The 20320-nt window shown below is 46.8% G+C and overlaps 1 protein-coding gene across 1 annotated transcript in view; it reads right to left on the bottom strand.

Moving 5' to 3' along the window:
• Positions 1–1261: 1261 nt before the first annotated feature.
• Positions 1262–20320, bottom strand: part of PEBP4 (phosphatidylethanolamine binding protein 4) — a 100210-nt gene continuing 81151 nt past the window's right edge. Inside the window, exons 5-7 of the mRNA XM_077262176.1 lie at positions 12027–12075; positions 8099–8215; positions 1262–1562 (exon numbers count right to left, since the gene is read on the bottom strand). Coding sequence (XP_077118291.1) covers positions 1453–1562; positions 8099–8215; positions 12027–12075 — 276 coding nt within the window. The 3' untranslated portion in view covers positions 1262–1452. The remainder of the gene's footprint in view (positions 1563–8098; positions 8216–12026; positions 12076–20320) is intronic.

A 20320-nucleotide genomic window follows, 5' to 3' on the forward strand; every position in this document is an offset into this window, starting at 1 on the left:
GCTATGTAGGAGCTCATATTGTATATAGGGGCTCAAACTGGTTGTGTGGGGTCTCATATTGTATATACAGAGGCTATGTGAGGTTCTCATACTGTATATAAGAGGTTATGTGGGGTCTCATTGTATATAGTAAGTTATGTGGGGGTCTCCCACTGTATATAGTGGGCTCTGTTGGGTCTCATACTGTATATAAGGGGCTATGTAGGGGCTCATATTGTATATAGGGGCTCATACTGTATATAGGGGTTGTGTGGGGTCTCATATTGTATATACAGAGGCTATGTGAGGTTTTCATACTGTACATAAGAGACTATGTGGGGTCTCACTGTATACAGTAAGTTATGTGGGGGTCTCCCACTGTATATATAGTGGGCTTTGTTGGTCTCATACTGTATATAAGGGGCTATGTAGGGGCTCATATATTATATAGGGGCTGTGTGGAGTCTCATATTGTATATGGGGGTGTCTGCATACTAAAGGGAATCTGTCACAAGTTTTTTACGATATAACCTACGGCAACACCTTTCAGTACCATGTGACAGCAAGACCTTTTATTATACTCACCTGCGGCACGGTCCGGTCGGCGTCGCTTTTCTTCGTCCAGCGCCTGCTCTCTTCTTGCGATACCATCCTCCTCCGTGTGGATGATGCGTCCCTACGTCATCCACACAATGTCACCATCCGCACTCCTGCGCAGGCGTACTTCTCTCTACCCTGCCTCGGCAGAGCAAAGTACTGTAATGTGCGAGCGCTTGCACTCTGTGGCCTTTCCCAGCGCATGCACAGAACAGTAATTTGTGGTATGCCTGCGCAGAAGCCCAAAGAGGGACGCGTCATCCACACAAAGCAAGAAGGACGGCATCACAAGAAGAGAGGCGAGGCGGCACCTATTAATTTTAATATTTTAATACTGAGCAGAATTAATTTAATTCTATTGGTTCATCGCTTCACAACAGACATGGTCTCTCATGTGTCCCCTTGGGAAAGTTAATTGCCCACCCCCTGGTCTAGGCCAATTGCTGTGCAGGGAAGTGCGACATTCCCACTATCCTTGATCGGAGCGGTCCTGCAACTCTGCACAGCGGTTCACCAGCAGTGCCACTAAGTAGGACACAACAGGAATGGAGGGGGTCTCAGGTGTCAGACCCCCACCATTCAGAATGTTATGCCAATCATAGCTCTATGCCATAACGTTGGCTGATGTCAATATCCGATTTTAATTCTAAAAGTTTAATAAAAGAAACACAACTATAAGAAGAAAGACTGAAGACATTTCTATTTATTAGAGACCTTCTGCTGGAAATGAATAGACCAGAATAAAATGAATCATTGACCAAGGACGGTAATCTCTTCTGCTGCGGCACAATGCGAGAACATCGATCTGACGACATACTGATGTAGCTTTGCGGGGCGAGGTGAGCAGCAGGGGTGTTACAGGGTGACCTGACCTTTTCAGAAGGACACGGTATCCTTTTGTTGGGAATTCTGGGCCGTAAATTGAGTGGTGGCCACTGGTCTACCCAAGCTGTAGAGCGATGCGAATTCATCAGGGTCAAAGTTACCTGCAACAGAAGATTAATATTATCATGACCTCATGAAATGGGCCGTCTCCTACAGCTCAATAAGGCATATGGCTGTCACTGGAGTCATTTTCTGCACCTTAATCATAGGACTCATCTTTTTAAACATTTTAAAAAGTTGCTGAAATGATAAGCGACAGGAAAAAGACTATTTGGCTTTGTACCAAATTTATGAGCTGCGTGTGCCATTTTGGTAAATTTGGCGCAATAAATGTCAGCGAATACCACTAGAAAGTAAATGATGAATCAGGGTCATAATTTTTATTATTGTACGCTATAAAGCGCCTGAAGCTGTCACAAGCCACCTTGTGCGCCACATGGCAATGAGCCTGGAAGATTCACGTCCATACTTTGCCAAATCTCGTACCAGCGAGGTTACATTCAGCACTATTACTGCACGTGCGTGACCCCTCGACACTGTACCCCTGGAAGTGTTCGGGGGTACAGTGTCGATGGGAGGCATATATGGAGCAGCACAGTGAAGCATGTGTACTCAGAAGGGCAACTTACAGCGCACGCACAAGGAAACAAGAACCTGACTACAAAACATCCCTCTTGTTGTCAGCCCAACCCCTGCTCCCGTCATTCCTTGCATCACTGGTGAAGGGCTGTGGATGCCACATACCCTATTGTATGAGACTAAAAGGATTATTCCCATCTAAGCCCTTATTGACTGAGATAGGAATAACTCCATCCAGGCTCCGACTACTTGTGGTGGAGCTAAGGAAACAGCCGAGAGCGGTCATGCTACTCCGTGTCTATAACGCCAATAGAAATGAATGAAACACAGTACAATACGGAGCGCTGCTTTGTTTCCATAACCCCCATTCAGTTCTGTAGGAGTTATGGAAGCAGCGTAGTTTAGCTTCTCTTGGCCGTTTCCATAACTCCACCTCCAATGATTGGAGCTTGGAGGGAGTTATTGCCACTGCAGTCATCAAAGGGGTTGTCTGGCCTTGGGGTACAAACCTGAAGTTTGGGCATACAAGTCTTCATTGCCGGCGCTGGGACCGGGGCAGTCAAGTGACATTATTACAGGGTCTGCCTATAGGGGTGCTGCCTTATTACAGGGTCTGCCTGTAGGGGTGCTGTCTTATTACAGGGTCTGACTATGGGGGGGGGCTGCCTTATTACAGGGTCTGCCTATAGGGGAGCTGCCTTATTACAGGGCCTGCCTATTGGGGTGCTGCCTTATTACAGGGTCTGCCTATAGGGGGCTGCCTTTTTACAGGGTCTGTCTATGGGGGGGCTGCCTTATTACAGGGTCTGACTAAAGGGGTGCTGCCTCATTACAGCATCTGATTATGGTGGCTGCCTTATTACAAGGTCTGACTATAGGGGTGCTGCCTTATTATAGGGTCTGACTATGGGGGTGCTGCCTTTTTACAGGGTCTGCCTATAGGGGTGCTGCCTTATTACAGGGTCTGCCTATAGGGGTGCTGCCTTATTACAGGGTCTGACTATGGGGGGGCTGCCTTATTACAGGGTCTGCCTATAGGGGTGCTGCCTTATTACAGGATCTGCCTAAAGGGGGGCTGCCTTATTACAAGGTCTGACTATAGGGGTGCTGCCTTATTATAGGGTCTGACTATGGGGGTGCTGCCTTTTTACAGGGTCTGCCTATAGGGGTGCTGCCTTATTACAGGGTCTGCCTATAGGGGTGCTGCCTTATTACAGGGTCTGACTATGGGGGGGCTGCCTTATTACAGGGTCTGCCTATAGGGGTGCTGCCTTATTACAGGATCTGCCTAAAGGGGGGCTGCCTTATTACAGGGTCTGACTAAAGGGGTGCTGCCTCATTACAGGGTCTGACTATGAGGGCTGCCTTATTACAGTGTCTGACTATAGGGGTGCTGCCTTATTACAGGGTCTGACTATAGGGGTGCTGCCTCATTACAGGGTCTGCCTATGGGGGCTGCCTTATTACAGGGTCTGACTAAAGGGGTGCTGCCTCATTACAGGGTCTGACTATGAGGGCTGCCTTATTACAGGGTCTGACTATAGGGGTGCTGCCTTATTACAGGGTCTGCCTATGGGGGCTGCCTTATTACAGGGTCTGACAAAAGGGGTGCTGCCTCATTACAGGGTCTGACTATGAGGGCTGCCTTATTACAGGGTCTGACTATAGGGGTGCTGCCTTATTACAGGGTCTGACTATAGGGGTGCTGCCTCATTACAGGGTCTGCCTATAGGGGCTGCCTTATTACAGGGTCTGACTAAAGGGGTGCTGCCTCATTACAGGGTCTGACTATGAGGGCTGCCTTATTACAGGGTCTGACTATAGGGGTGCTGCCTTATTACAGGGTCTGACTATAGGGGTGCTGCCTTATTACAGGGTCTGACTATAGGGGTGCTGCCTCATTACAGGGTCTGACTATGGGGGTGCTGCCTTATTACAGGGTCTGCCTATGGGGGTGCTGCCTTATTACAGGGTCTGCCTATGGGGGGCTGCCTTATTACAGGGTCTGACTAAAGGGGTGCTGCCTCATTACAGGGTCTGACTATGAGGGCTGCCTTATTACAGGGTGTGACTATAGGGGTGCTGCCTTATTACAGGGTCTGACTATAGGGGTGCTGCCTCATTACAGGGTCTGACTATGGGGGTGCTGCCTTTTTACAGGGTCTGACTATGGGGGTGCTGCCTTATTACAGGGTCTGACTATGGGGGTGCTGCCTTATTACAGGGTCTGACTATGGGTGTGCTGCCTCATTACAGGGTCTGACTACAGGGGTGCTGCCTTATTACAGGGTCTATGGGGGTGCTGCCTTATTACAGGGTCTGACTACAGGGGTGCTGCCTTATTACAGGGTCTGCCTATGAGGGTGCTGCCTTATTACAGGGTCTGCCTTATTACAGGGTCTGCCTATGGGGGTGCTGCCTTATTACAGTGTCTGCCTTATTACAGGGTCTGCCTATGGGGGTGCTGCCTTATTAGTGTCTGCCTATGGGGGGTACTGCCTTATTACAGGGTCTGACTATGGGGGTGCTGCCTTATTACAGGGTCTGACTATGGGGGCTGCCTTATTACAGGGTCTGACTATGGGGGTTGCCTTATTACAGAGTCTGCCTATGGGGGGGTACTGCCTTATTACAGGGTCTGCCTATATGGGGGTGCTGCCTTATTACAGTGTCTGCCTATGGGGGCTGCCTTATGCTATAGAGTCTGCCTGTGGGGAGTGCATTATACTATATTGTGGACTATTTGGTGCATTATGCTACTGTATATGGAGGCTATCTATGGGGCCATCATACAGTATGGAGATTACTGTGTGGGGGTCATTATACATTGTTGGAGCCATCAAACAGTTTGAGGGCTACTGAGGAGTCAGTATACTGTGTGGGTGGTACTATATAGTGAGGGGGCATTATACTGTGTATAAGAGAGCATCATGCTGTGTATAGGGGAGCTGTACAGAGGGCAGACTCGGGACTTTATTAAATGTAAAGTGGGCACTTATTGTTATAGGTGAACTCAGGTTACTGTGGCTATCAAAGGGACACACAGGGCAATATTACTTTCTAGGGGCAAAATATGGGCACTATTTTCTAGGGCACTTGCACCGGGCATTACTATATTGTAGAGAGTTGCTTTAGAATTTAGAAGGCACAAAGAACCACACAGCAGGTGCAGTAATGGGGACACAGGGCAGCAGCGGCTCAGTATTGGGGTGTCAGGTGCAGTAATAGGGACACATACAGCAGCAGCGGCTCAGTATTGGGGTATCAGGGTCAGTAATAGGGACACATACGGCAGCAGCAGCTCAGTATTGGGGTATCAGGGTCAGTAATAGGGACACATACGGCAGCAGCGGCTCAGTATTGGGGTATCAGGTGCAGTAATAGGGGCACATACGGCAGCAGCGGCTCAGTATTGGGGTATCAGGTGCAGTAATAGGGACACATACGGCAGCAGCGGCTCAGTATTGGGGTATCAGGTGCAGTAATAGGGACACATACGGCAGCAGCGGCTCAGTATTGGGGTATCAGGGTCAGTAATAGGGACACATACGGCAGCAGCGGCTCAGTATTGGGGTATCAGGTGCAGTAATGGGGACACAGGGCAGCAGCGGCTCAGTATTGGGGTGTCAGGTGCAGTAATAGGGACACATACAGCAGCAGCGGCTCAGTATTGGGGTATCAGGGTCAGTAATAGGGACACATACGGCAGCAGCAGCTCAGTATTGGGGTATCAGGGTCAGTAATAGGGACACATACGGCAGCAGCGGCTCAGTATTGGGGTATCAGGTGCAGTAATAGGGGCACATACGGCAGCAGCGGCTCAGTATTGGGGTATCAGGTGCAGTAATAGGGACACATACGGCAGCAGCGGCTCAGTATTGGGGTATCAGGTGCAGTAATAGGGACACATACGGCAGCAGCGGCTCAGTATTGGGGTATCAGGGTCAGTAATAGGGACACATACGGCAGCAGCGGCTCAGTATTGGGGTATCAGGGGCAGTAATAGGGACACATACGGCAGCAGCGGCTCAGTATTGGGGTATCAGGTGGAGTAATAGGGACACATACGGCAGCAGCGGCTCAGTATTGGGGTATCAGGGGCAGTAATAGGGACACATACGGCAGCAGCGGCTCAATACTGGGGTATCAGGTGCAGTAATAGGGACACATACGGCAGCAGCGGCTCAGTATTGGGGTATCAGGTGCAGTAATAGGGACACATACGGCAGCAGCGGCTCAGTATTGGGGTATCAGGTGCAGTAATAGGGACACATACGGCAGCAGCGGCTCAGTATTGGGGTATCAGGGGCAGTAATAGGGACACATACGGCAGCAGCGGCTCAGTATTGGGGTATCAGGGGCAGTAATAGGGACACATACGGCAGCAGCGGCTCAGTATTGGGGTATCAGGGGCAGTAATAGGGACACATACGGCAGCAGCGGCTCAGTATTGGGGTATCAGCAGGATGAGGAGTTTGTGCAGGTTGGTTATAGATGGTGATGGGGCTGGAATATGAGAAGTGAAATGTGTTTTTGTTGTATTCTCTGCAGGTGAGTCGTTGCTGGAAGAAGTTGTCATGTCGGTCTGGACCAGATGGGAAAGACGGGAAAAGTGAACGATTCCATTAGAAAGGACGTCAGCGGTAAGTCATTATCTGTAACTGTGCAGTGATCTCTTATATGTTCTGTAGGGCTGGTATTTACCACTGACCATATGGCGGTAATATCCATATTGGTCTCTATATAGAGATTATCTTCAGTAACAGCGCGGTCATCTGCTGAGGTTCTCCTCCACTATTAGGGCACGTCACCGAGTTGTAATCAAGGTTACCTGGTTAGGGGCCCACTCAGAAGCTTCGCCCCCCCCCCCCCCCCCCGGACCAAACCTCTAGCTACGCCTCTGATCTCAGGTGAGAAAAAGATTGTCCAGTTTGGGATGTCTGGCAGCTGCTCAATCCTCTCTCCCCATAGAGAACACATGAACTCTCAGCCGAACCTGGTATTCATGTGTATGAGGGAGTCAAGGAACATTGCGGTCAGCTGAACAACTATACGGCCGACAGCTATCTAAGGTATATAGGCACCTATAAGTGGAGATTTCTTTTAAAGAGGTGGTTTGGACTTTCAAGAGGGGGAGGGGAGGGACATCACACTATTTTGGGTTTTATTGTTTAGTATTCATTTTCAATGTAGTACAGAAGTAGGGAAGGGTTAATAATGTTACCTCAGATGGGAGAGACATAGTTTGGTGGGGATATTACACTTTTTTTGCCATCCTTGCATTTTTTCAAGAAATTCAATTAATATTATGGCAGGAGTACAAGAGATTAATGGGTCGGCGCACCGGTGGGCGTTATTAAAGCCTGAAATGTTTTGTCCCTTCAAGACCCTCCGATTGTCCTGAACATAACTGCTCCATCACCGCTTTATTCTGCAACCGATGTGCAACAACTTTCTTTGGAACGCGGATGCAAAAATTCACCCGTAATTCCATTTTTTGCCTGGTACTCTCTTAATGAAGTGGATCGGGTATGGAGTTCTGGTATCCCCCTTTTTCCATATTATCTAACACTTTGAGCTCTATATCTATCTATCTCTTAGTGATGAGCGAACGTGCTGGGCAGAGGTGTTATCTGAGCATGCATGAGTGCAAACCGAGTGTATTTGGCGCACTCGGAAAATATGCTGAAGTCCCAGAGCCGGCTTGTCTCACTGCTGTTCGACAGCCACCACACATGCAGGGATTGCCTGTTTGTTAGATTGTCCTTCCATGTGTTGTGTCCGTCGAACAGCCGCAAGACAAGCAGCAGCTGGGAATGGAGCATATTATTCGAGCACGCCGCAGACACTCTGTTAGCACCCGAGCATGCTCAGATAACACCTTATCCAAGGACATTCGCTCATCACTACTATCTATCCATTTGATAGCAAGATTACTGGTAACCGGGGCTAGTGGATATCCGAAAATAATAGGCAATATGTCTATAACAAGTACTGACACTATGAATGCAGAAAATAACCTTTTCATTTTGATTTAGGTACTGAGGAGATAACGTACCTCGAGATTTCTCTTCAGAGGATGGGAGAGAAGGGAAAGAACCTGGAGGCTGCAGGTACAGACGGAATTGATACCTGTGGTATCCGGTGTTCGCAGGGGGAGTGGGGCCTTTGTAGACTGATTAGAAAAAAAGTGGTTTAAGGAAGAATCCGGTCTAATCATCATATCATAGACAAACATCGGATCCCCCAAAATCTGGAGACAGAATCCTCGCTTGCCATATACTATAGACTCCTCTCTGATTCCAGGTTCCCGAGCCCCATTGATAGCACTGTGCGAGGGAAATGGACTGGGTATGATGGCTCATCCTAAAGGCTTTGGGCAACTTTGCAAATACATTTTATTATTTATTTACTTCCTAAATGCAAAATTAAGACATTTTCTTAATCGTTTTAATTAAAATATTCCACCACCTTGATGCTACAGAGAATCTGTAAGTGCTTTATCTAGATAAATTCTGTGCAAAAAATGTTACAAAATCCACGAGAGCCCTCTCTCACTCTGTCGTTCCCCTTCTCTTAGGGCTCATTTCCACTGGCGAGAGACAAATCGGTCCGATTAACGGACCGAAAAAACGGAGGAAAATCATGCGAGTGTCATGCGATTTTTTATCGCAACATCCGTCTGACATCTGTATGACATCCGTATTGCTGTCCGATTTTTACGCACCGGTGTCCTTTGAAAAGCCGGCAAATCAGCGCTGTGTACAGTAAAATCACACTGACAGGTTAGAATAGAGAAGATATATACACATAGAATAGGAATATATACATATATATATGTCAGTGAGACACCTATATATGTATATTTATTTTTAATGCAGCGCAAGATAGTATAAAAGCAACTAATTCAATTGCCGGCTTTTTACTTCTCCTTCACAAACCCGACAGGATATGAGACATGGTTTACATACAGTAAACCATCTCAGATCCCGTCTTTTATTACATATTCCTCTTCACTAATGTAACAAGTGTCTGTGTGTCAAATTTGGGGGCTCTTGCTATGAAATTAAAGGGTTAAATTGCGGAAAAAATTGGCGTGGGCTCCCGCGCAATTTTCTCCGCCAGAGTGGTAAAGCCAGTGACTGAGGGCAGATATTAATAGCCAGGAGAGGGTCCATGGTTATTGGCCCCCCGTGGCTAAAAACATCTGCCCCCAGCCACCCCAGAAAAGGCACATCTGGAAGATGCGCCAATTCTGGCACTTGGCCTCTCTCTTCCCACTCCCTGTAGCGGTGGGATATGGGGTAATGAAGGGTTAATGTCACCTTGCTATTGTAAGGTGACATTAAGCCAGATTAATAATGGACAGCCGTCAATTATGACACCTATCCATTATTAATCCAATTGTATGAAAGGGTTAAAAAAACACACACACATGATTAAAAAGTATTTTAATGAAATAAACACACAGGTTGTTTTAATATTTTATTGCTCTCTCAATCCATGTGATGACTCTCGCTTGGAAAAATAATAAACCAACAATATACATACCCTCTCTGATGAACTGTCACGTCCCACGAGGTAATCCATCTGAAGGGGTTAAAATATTTTACAGGCACGAGCCCTGCTAATGCAGCTGTGTGCTCGTGCCTGTAATCCCCGGCGAATGAAGGAAATGTAGGTCAATGACCTATAGTTACCTTCATTCGCGGTGATGCGCCCCCTGGTGGATGTCCTCATATGACCTGGAGCGTGGGAAAAAGTTCCCAGGCTGCAGTTCATGAGGACATCCAGCAGGGGCGCATCACCGCGACTCAATGTAAGTACAGATCCAGCTTTCCTTTCAGCACCCGGGGATTACAGGCACGAGCGAGTGGTTTATCGCAGCTCGTGCCTGTAATATTAGTTAACCCCTTCAGATGGATTACCTCGTTGGACGTGATAGGACATCAGAAGGTATGTATCTTGTGCGTTTTTATTTTGCCAAGCGAGGGCCTGCAAATGGATTGAGAGAGCAATAAAATATTAAAACAACCGCTGTGTTTATTTCATTAAAATACTTTTAAATCATGTGTGTGTGTGTGTTTTTTTTAACCCTTTCAAACAATTGGATTAATAATGGATAGGTGTCATAATTGACGCCTCTCCATTATTAATCTGGCTTAATGTCACCTTACAATAGCAAGGTGGCATTAGGCTACGTTCACATTTGCGGTCCGCGCCGCAGCGTCGGGCGCCGCAGCGTCGCCGCATGCGTCATGCGCCCCTATATTTAACATGGGGGCGCATGGACATGCGTCGCACTTGCGTTTTGCGCCGCATGCGTCCCTGCGGCGCCCGCGTCCGGGCGCAGAGGACGCAGCAAGTTGCATTTTTGCTGCGTCCAAAATCAATGAAAAAAAGGACGCATGCGGCGCAAAACGCAGCGTTGTGCATGCGTTTTGCTGCGTTTTTGTTTGCGTTGTGCGTTGCGGCGCCGACGCTGCGGCGCACAACGCAAATGTGAACGTAGCCTTAACCCTTCATTACCCCATATCCCACCGCTACAGGGAGTGGGAAGAGAGTGGCCAAGTGCCAGAATAGGCGCATCTTCCAGATGTGCCTTTTCTGGGGTGGCTGGGGGCAGATGTTTTTAGCCACGGGGGGGCCAATAACCATGGACCCTCTCCTGGCTATTAATATCTGCCCTCAGTCACTGGCTTTACTACTCTGGCGGAGAAAATTGCGTGGGAGCCCACGCCAATTTTTTCCGCGATTTAACCCTTAAATTTAATAGCTACAGCGCCGAAATTTTGCACATACACACTATTAACATTAGTAGTGTGGAATATGCAAAAAAAAGGGGGATATGAGATGGTTTACTGTATGTAAACCATGTTTCATATCATGTCGGGTTTAGGCAGGAGAAATGAAAAGCCGGCAATTGAATTAGCGGCTTTAATGCTATCTAGCGCTGCATTAAATATAAATATACATATATAGGTGTCTCACTGACATATATATATGTATATATACCTATTCTATGTGTATATATCTACTCTATTCTAACCTGTCAGTGTGATTTTACTGTACACCGCGCTGAATTACCGGCTTTTCAAAGGACACCGGTGCGTAAAAATCGGACAGAACTCGCATGGTGCGAGTGCTGTGCGATTTTTTTCTCGCACCCATTGACTTGCATTGGGGAGTCTCGTCCGAGACTCGCAGCAAATCGCAGCATGCTGCGATTTTTTTCTCAGTCCGATTTCGGCTGAGAAAAAAATCGCAAATGAAAAGACACCTATTGAATAACATTGGTCCGAGTGCAATCCGATTTTTTATCGGATTGCACTCGTCCGTTTTCCTCGCCAGTGGAAATGAGCCCTTAGTGTTAGGGCTCCCATAGACATCTGTGAAACTAGGCCCGCAATGCATGGACTGTCCGCGGATACTCAGCAGCCTCCTATATGCCTGTGAGGATGCTGAGTTTGAGTAAGGAGACTCGCGGCCTGTCCATGCTTGGACCTTATTTCTGAAGCAGCCCTTAGAGATAACAGCAGGGAGGGAATTGCACTCAGATACCATGAATGGAGAGAGGAAAGTCTCTTCTCCTTCCTTCGTGGCCGCATTGTATAAATCTTGCACAGATAAGGTGCCTAAAATTGATCGTTGCTCCAGCAGAAGCAAAGAGATAATTACATGTTTTATACCATATTATGTAATAAAGATGTCACTTTCAGGAAACCATAGAATACTATGAAATCAGAAAATATAGTGAATTCTTCACAAAGTGAAGGCCACCAAGCATAGATTGGGTTTAGGTGCCTCCAGATCATCAGTGGAGAGCAGGAGAGTCACAGAACAGAAGTGCTGGCCAACTCTAAAACATGAGAGCTGGAATCTGATGGTTTGCTCCACGCTTGTCTTGTTGCACTCGTGTGGATTTATTTTCCTGCATTTTGATCCCATCAAGTTCTTTTTTTTTTTTTTTTCACAAACAGATTTACCTGTTATTACTCTTCCATTGGGACCTTTTCCAGATAGAAGATCTCTACCCTGTATAAAAAATAGACATGAAGAGATGAATACATTGACGTTGGTTTAAAATAGGCGGCCGAAAGCCCGAACCAGGGGACAATAAACATGTAATTATGATGTGTCTGTCATGCAGCGGTAAATGGCGAGAGGATTTAATGTCATCTCACCCTGTGATAGCCGAAGCATTGTGTCACATCCATCTACAAAGCAGCCTATAGCTCGGCCACCATGTGTGGCCGCAGGCAGCACCATAGCCCTGGCCTACATTTTCCTGACGTTACTCTTCGGAGCCTTTGGATCTGGGTTTCGGATCGCCATGTTTCGGGACATCAGTCTTGCAACAAGTGAATTATAGTTTATCAGTCACAGTTTTTGACCGATGTTCCCAAATCCAGTCTCACACTCCTACAGATAAAAGCAGGGTAATAGCTACAATATGCTGGGCCATACAGGAAATATTTAAACCTCTAAATTAATTCAGAACACAAATCAGATCCCCAAATAGAGACCTCAGCCCATTTTATACTACTCTCTCCAGGCGCCACCGTTCTGGCTCTGATGTCTGTATAAAGTATGTGCGCCACTTTCCTCACATGGACTGGACTAATGAAGAGGTTTATTGGTGGACGAGTTCTTCCTTCAGCTGGATGAGAGGATTGGACAAAGTTTTCCTACTGGGTCACAGGTGGCTTTAACAGACTACAATTCTGCATGGCACAGTCCTTTATAATATCAAACACATGACATCCTGTAACATCCATGTCGATGCTCGTTCCTGTGTTTCCACTTCTGTAGCGGGACGGTACTGCACCTTTGTTATGGGCGATGTGGGGCGAAAATACAATAGTGCTATTTAACAGGGAACATGGGGGTTATCCTTAATTTGGTTGTTAACTCCTTCTGTAAACCTTGGCTGGGGTTGCTCAGTATATAAACCCCTGCGTCCGTCTCCCATTGCCAGTTATAAGTTCTGCTTTACCTGGTTAACGCACATGTTCACAGCTTCTGTGGCCAAGAGATCGTTCCTGTCTCAGACCTTGGCTCATTTACTGACTATTCCTCCACCTGATGATTTTCTCCCTTAGCCAGGAGTAGGGTTGAGCGAAACGGGTCGATCATTTTCAAAAGTCGCCGACTTTTGGCTAAGTCGGCGTCTCATGAAACCCGATCCGACCCCTGTGCTTGTCGGCCATGCGGTACGCGACTTTCGCGCCAAAGTCGCGTTTCAATGACGCGAAAAGCGCCATTTCTCAGCCAATGAAGGTGAACGCAGAGTGTGGGCAGCGTGATGACATAGATCCTGGTCCCCACCATCTTAGAGAAGGGCATTGCAGTGATTGGCTTGCTGTCTGCGGCGTCACAGGGGCTATAAAGGGGCGTTCCCGCCGACCGCCATCTTACTGCTGCTGATCTGAGCTTAGGGACAGGTTGCTGCCGCTTCATCAGAAGCAGGGAGAGCGTTAGGCAGGGTCCACTAACCACCAAACCGCTTGTGCTGCAGCGATTTCCACTGTCCAACACCACCTTCGGTGTGCAGGAACAGTGGAAGCTATTTTTTTTTTTTTTTCCCCTCAGCGCTGTAGCTCATTGGGCTGCCCTAGAAGGCTCCGTGATAGCTGTATTGCTGTGTGTACGCCACTGTGGAAACCAACTGCTTTTTTCAAAGCACATATCCTCTTGTTCCTTCCTTTCTGCACAGCTATCTTTTTTGTTTGTCCACACTTTTTATTTAATTTGTGCATCAGTCCACTCCTATTGCTGCCTGCCATACCTGGCTTACATTACTGCAGGGAGATAGTAATTGTAGGACAGTTTTTTTTTTTTTTTTGATTTTTTTTTGGGGGAGATTAAGATTGGCATTTCTGCTACAGTGCCATCCCTGTGTGTGCCATCTCTCACTGAGTGGGCCATAGAAAGCCTATTTATTTTTTCCGTGATTTGTGTTCTAAAATCTACCTCAACACAGAAACACTACATCAATCAGTGGGAGAAAAATATTGGCCTCAGTCAGGGCTTGTGTGCCACTGCTGTGTGTGCGCTATCTCTCATTCAGTGGGCTATAGCAAGCCTATATTTTTTTTTTTTTTTTTTTTTTAATATTATTTGGTTTCAAAAGTCTCCCTGAAAAAAAAAAAAAACCTAAAAAAACAGTGGGAGAGTAATATTGCCCTTTCAGCTTGTGTGCCAGTCTTGACTCCTGGGTGTGCCACCTCTCTCCCTCTCATTCAGTGGGCCATAGAAAGCCTATTTATTTTTTTTTTTAAATATTATTGGGTTTCTAAAGTCTCCCTGAAAAAAACAAAAAATACATAAAAAAACAGTGGGAGAGTAATATTGCCCTTTCAGCTTGTGTGCCAGTCTTGACTCCTGGGTGTGCCACCTCTCTCCCTCTCATTCAGTGGGCCATAGAAAGCCTTTTTTTTTTTTGGTTTTTTTAATATTATTTGGTTTCTAAAGTCTCCCTGAAAAAAACAAAAAAAAACATAAAAAACAGTGGGAGAGTAATATTGCCCTTTCAGCTTGTGCGCCAGTCTTGACTCCTGGTTGTGCCACCTCTCTCTCTCTAATTGTGGGCCATAGAAAGCCTTTTTTTTTTTTTAAAATATTATTGGGTTTCTAAAGTCTCCCTGAAAAAACAAAAAATACATAAAAAAACAGTGGGAGAGTAATATTGCCCTTTCAGCTTGTGTGCCAGTCTTGACTCCTGGGTGTGCCACCTCTCTCCCTTTCATTCAGTGGGCCATAGAAAGCCTATTTATTTTTTCCGTGATTTGTGTTCTAAATTCTACCTCAACACAAAAACACTACATCAATCAGTGGGAGAAAAATATTGGCCTCAGTCAGGGCTTGTGTGCCACTGCTGTGTGTGCTATCTCTCATTCAGTGGGCTATAGCAAGCCTATTTTTTTTTTTTTTTTTTTTTTTTTAATATTATTTGGTTTCTAAAGTCTCCCTGAAAAAAAAAAAAAACCTAAAAAAACAGTGGGAGAGTAATATTGCCCTTTCAGCTTGTGTGCCAGTCTTGACTCCTGGGTGTGCCACCTCTCTCCCTTTCATTCAGTGGGCCATAGAAAGCCTATTTATTTTTTCCGTGATTTGTGTTCTAAATTCTACCTCAACACAAAAACACTACATCAATCAGTGGGAGAAAAATATTGGCCTCAGTCAGGGCTTGTGTGCCACTGCTGTGTGTGCTATCTCTCATTCAGTGGGCTATAGCAAGCCTATTTTTTTTTTTTTTTTTTTTTTTTTAATATTATTTGGTTTCTAAAGTCTCCCTGAAAAAAAAAAAAAACCTAAAAAAACAGTGGGAGAGTAATATTGCCCTTTCAGCTTGTGTGCCAGTCTTGACTCCTGGGTGTGCCACCTCTCTCCCTCTCATTCAGTGGGCCATAGAAAGCCTATTTATTTTTTTTTTTAAATATTATTCGGTTTCTAAAGTCTCCCTGAAAAAACAAAAAATACATAAAAAAACAGTGGGAGAGTAATATTGCCCTTTCAGCTTGTGTGCCAGTCTTGACTCCTGGGTGTGCCACCTCTCTCCCTTTCATTCAGTGGGCCATAGAAAGCCTATTTTTTTTTTTTTAATATTATTTGGTTTCTAATTCTCCCTGAAAAAAAAAAAAAAACCTAAAAAAACAGTGGGAGAGTAATATTGCCCTTTCAGCTTGTGTGCCAGTCTTGACTCCTGGGTGTGCCACCTCTCTCCCTCTCATTCAGTGGGCCATAGAAAGCCTATTTATTTTTTTTTTTAAATATTATTGGGTTTCTAAAGTCTCCCTGAAAAAACAAAAAATACATAAAAAAACAGTGGGAGAGTAATATTGCCCTTTCAGCTTGTGTGCCAGTCTTGACTCCTGGGTGTGCCACCTCTCTCCCTCTCATTCAGTGGGCCATAGAAAGCCTTTTTTTTTTTTGGTTTTTTTAATATTATTTGGTTTCTAAAGTCTCCCTGAAAAAAACAAAAAAAACATAAAAAACAGTGGGAGAGTAATATTGCCCTTTCAGCTTGTGCGCCAGTCTTGACTCCTGGTTGTGCCACCTCTCTCTCTCTAATTGTGGGCCATAGAAAGCCTTTTTTTTTTTTTTTTTTAATATTATTTGGTTTCTAAAGTCTCCCTGAGAAAAAAAAATAAATAAATTAGGTGGGAGATTAATATTGACATTAGTGCTTGAGTGACAGTCCTGCGTGTGTGTCATCTCTGTGATTTTGTGCCACAGAAAACAGAGTGTGTAACATTGTGCCTGATTTTCCTTGTGGTCTCACCAACCTGTTAAGGGATATTGAAATCATACTGAAGTTATAGCTCACCGTGTAAGTTGTTTGATAGCAACAAATAAAGTTACTTTGGTTAAGATTTTAAAACAATGAGGAAGTCTGGTGCAAGAGGTCGTCGTGGGCGTTCATTGTCAGCTGGTAATGATGGTAGTGGTAGTGGAGCATCAGGTGGTCGTGGGGATAAAAATATTCCACCTAAGTCTGGAGCTGTGGAGCCAGTTTCGTCGTCAGGCTACACAAGGCCTCGAACGCTCTCTTTTCTGGGAGTAGGAAAACCGCTTTTAAAGGCGGAGCAGCAACAGCAAGTTTTGGCTTACATTGCAGACTCAGCCTCTAGCTCTTTTGCCTCCTCTTCCGAAACTGGTAAATGTAAAAGCAGCGCGTCGCTTGTGGATGTTCACGGTCAGGGACAAGTCGCTTCCTTGTCCTCCTCAGCAAAAACTACAACAAGAGAGAAGGATGCAGCAGGCGACACAACGGGTCACTCCATGGAGCTCTTTACACATACCGTCCCTGGCTTAGAAAGTGAAACATTTAACAGGCCATGCCCATTACAAGTATATTCTGACATGGAGTGCACTGATGCACAGCCACAGCCAGAGTACTATGCTGCTCCTTTGACTCAGACCACCACATTGCCCTCTCAGGGTACAGATCCACAATCAGACCCTGATGAGACTATGTTGCCCCGCCACGAACGCTATACCACCGACCGACACAGTGACACAGACGAAGTTGCACACGAGCTCGAAGAGGAGGTAATAGATGACCCAGTTATTGACCCCGATTGGCAGCCATTGGGGGAACAGGGTGCAGGCGGCAGTAGTTCAGAAGCGGAGGTGGAGGAGGGGCCGCAGCAGGCATCAACATCGCAACAGGTTCCATCTGCCGGGCCCGTATCTGGACCAAAACGCGTGTCAAAGCCAAAACCTGTTGGAGCACAGCGTTGCCATCCGGTTAAAGCTCAGTCTGCAATCCCTGAAAAGGGATCAGAGTCTAGGAAGAGTGCAGTCTGGCATTTTTTTAAACAACATCCAACTGATCAGCGCAAAGTCATCTGTCAAAAATGTTCAACTAGCTTAAGCAGAGGTCAGAATCTGAAAAGTCTAAATACTAGTTGCATGCATAGACACTTAACCACCATGCATTCTCAAGCCTGGACTAACTACCAAACGTCCCTCAAGGTTGTAGCACCCTCGGCCAATGAAGCTAGTCAGCAACGCAACATCCCTTCCGTCACTGTAAGGCCACCATTTTCCGCACCACCGGCAGTATCTGTGCAGGTTTCTTTGCCAGCCAAAAGCAGTCAGGGTCAGGGAATCACCAGTTTTGTAGGAGGAAATATTGCATGTAGGGCACCGGCGGAAACAATACCGTCTCCAACCGTCTCTCAGTCTGCCATGTCCACCGGCACACCCGAAAGTTCCACGATCTACAGCTCTCCAGTCCAGCTCACCCTACATGAGACTCTGGTTAGAAAAAGGAAGTACTTATCCTCGCATCCGCGTACACAGGGTTTTAACGCCCACATAGCTAGACTAATCTCGTTAGAGATGATGCCCTACCGGTTAGTTGAAAGCGAAGCTTTCAAAGCCCTGATGGAGTACGCTGAACCACGATACGAGCTACCCAGTCGACACTTTTTTTCCAGAAAAGCCATCCCAGCCCTGCACCAGCATGTTAAACAGCGCATCGTCCATGCACTCAGGCAATCTGTGAGTACAAAGGTGCACCTGACTACAGATGCATGGACCAGTAGGCATGGCCAGGGACGTTATGTGTCCATCACGGCACACTGGGTGAATGTGGTGGATGCAGGGTCCACAGGCGACATCAATTTAGGGACAGTTGTGCCTAGCCCACGGTCTAGGAAACAGTTGGCTGTAGGCGTTCGCACCCCCTCCTCCTCCTCCTCGTCCTCCTGCAGAAGCTACAGCTCTTCCACAGAACGCAGTCGGCCAACCACTCCATCGGCAGATGACACTGTTGCACACCAGTTGTCCCATTATGGGCCAGCTACTGCCAAGCGTCAGCAGGCTGTATTGGCTATGAAGTGTTTGGGCGACAACAGACACACCGCGGAAGTTCTGTCCGAGTTCTTGCAACAAGAAACGCAGTCGTGGCTGGGCACAGTAGATCTTGAGGCAGGCAAGGTAGTGAGTGATAACGGAAGGAATTTCATGGCTGCCATCTCCCTTTCCCAACTGAAACACATTCCTTGCCTGGCTCACACCTTAAACCTGGTGGTGCAGTGCTTATTGAAAACTTATCCTGGGTTCTCCGACCTGCTCCTCAAAGTGCGTGCACTTTGCTCACATATCCGACGTTCGCCTGTACACGCCAGCCGTATGCAGACCTATCAGCGGTCTTTGAACCTTCCCCAGCATCGCCTAATCATAGACGTTGCAACAAGGTGGAACTCAACACTGCACATGCTTCAGAGACTGTGCGAACAGAGGCGTGCTGTTATTTATTTGTGGGAGGATACACGGGCAGGCAGTAGGATGGCAGACATGGAGTTGTCAGGTGTGCAGTGGTCGAAGATACAAGACATGTGTCAAGTCCTTCAGTGTTTTGAGGAATGCACACGGCTGGTTAGTGCAGACAACGCCGTAATAAGCATGAGCATCCCCCTAATGCGTCTGCTGATGCAAAGTTTGACGCACATAAAGGAGCAGGCGTCTGCACCAGAGGAAGAGGGAAGCCTTGATGACAGTCAGCCATTGTCTGGTCAGGGCAGTGTACAGGACGAGGTAGCGGGCGAAGAGGAGGTGGAGGACGAGGAGGATGATGGGGATGAGTATATTTTTAATGCGGAAACTTTCACGGGGGCACAGGAAATTGGTTGCGTGTCACGGCCGGGTTCTGGTTTTTTGAGGGACACAAGTGACGTAGATTTGCCTGCAACTGCCCCTCAACCAATCACAACCGGAGATTTGACAAGTGGAACTTTGGCCCACATGGCGGATTATGCCTTACGTATCCTACAAAGGGACACACGCATTACGAAAATGATGAACGATGACGATTACTGGTTGGCCTGCCTCCTTGATCCACGCTATAAAGGCAAATTGCAAAATATTATGCCACATGAGAACTTGGAACTAATATTAGCAACCAAACAATCAACTCTTGTTGACCGTTTGCTTCAGGCATTCCCAGCACACAGCGCACGTGATCGTTCTCACACGAGCTCCAGGGGGCAGCAGACTAGGAGTGTTAGGGGTGCACACATCAGAAGTGGCGTTGGACAGAGGGGTTTTCTGACCAGGTTGTGGAGTGATTTTGCTATGACCGCAGACAGGACAGGTACTGCTGCATCAATTGAAAGTGACAGGAGACAACATTTGTCCAGTATGGTTACTAACTATTTTTCATCCCTTATCGATGTTCTCCCTCAACCGTCATTCCCATTTGATTACTGGGCCTCCAAATTAGACACCTGGCCAGAATTGGCAGAATATGCATTGCAGGAGCTTGCTTGCCCGGCAGCAAGTGTCCTATCAGAAAGAGTATTCAGTGCTGCAGGGTCAATATTAACCGAAAAAAGGACTCGTCTGGCTACCCAAAATGTTGACGATCTAACATTCATTAAAATGAACCACAACTGGATTTCAAAATCTTTTGCCCCACCTTGCCCGGCCGACACCTAGCTTTCCTATGAAAAGCTCTTGCCTGTGAATTACTTTTCTAATGTCTAATTTGCTGCTGCAGATTGTACAGCATACGACATGTTTACACCTCCCTAAATGGCCAAACTCCCCACACGGGGCCGTGGTATCGCGACTTGGCGCAAGCACCCGTGAGACTGCTGTTTGTCTGAAGAGGTGGGTGTGCTCGCTTTTGGTTGACGGCATTGCTACTGGGTCCCTCATAGTACAATGTAGTGTCTCTGGCGGTGGTGGTGCGCACCCAACGTCAGACACACCGTTGTAACATGAGTGGCCCTGGGGCGGTCCCGCCGGCCTCAAGAGAGTTCCCCCC

This window comes from Ranitomeya variabilis, chromosome 5, assembly GCF_051348905.1.
Source record: "Ranitomeya variabilis isolate aRanVar5 chromosome 5, aRanVar5.hap1, whole genome shotgun sequence".
Classification (NCBI taxonomy): Eukaryota; Metazoa; Chordata; class Amphibia; order Anura; family Dendrobatidae; genus Ranitomeya; species Ranitomeya variabilis.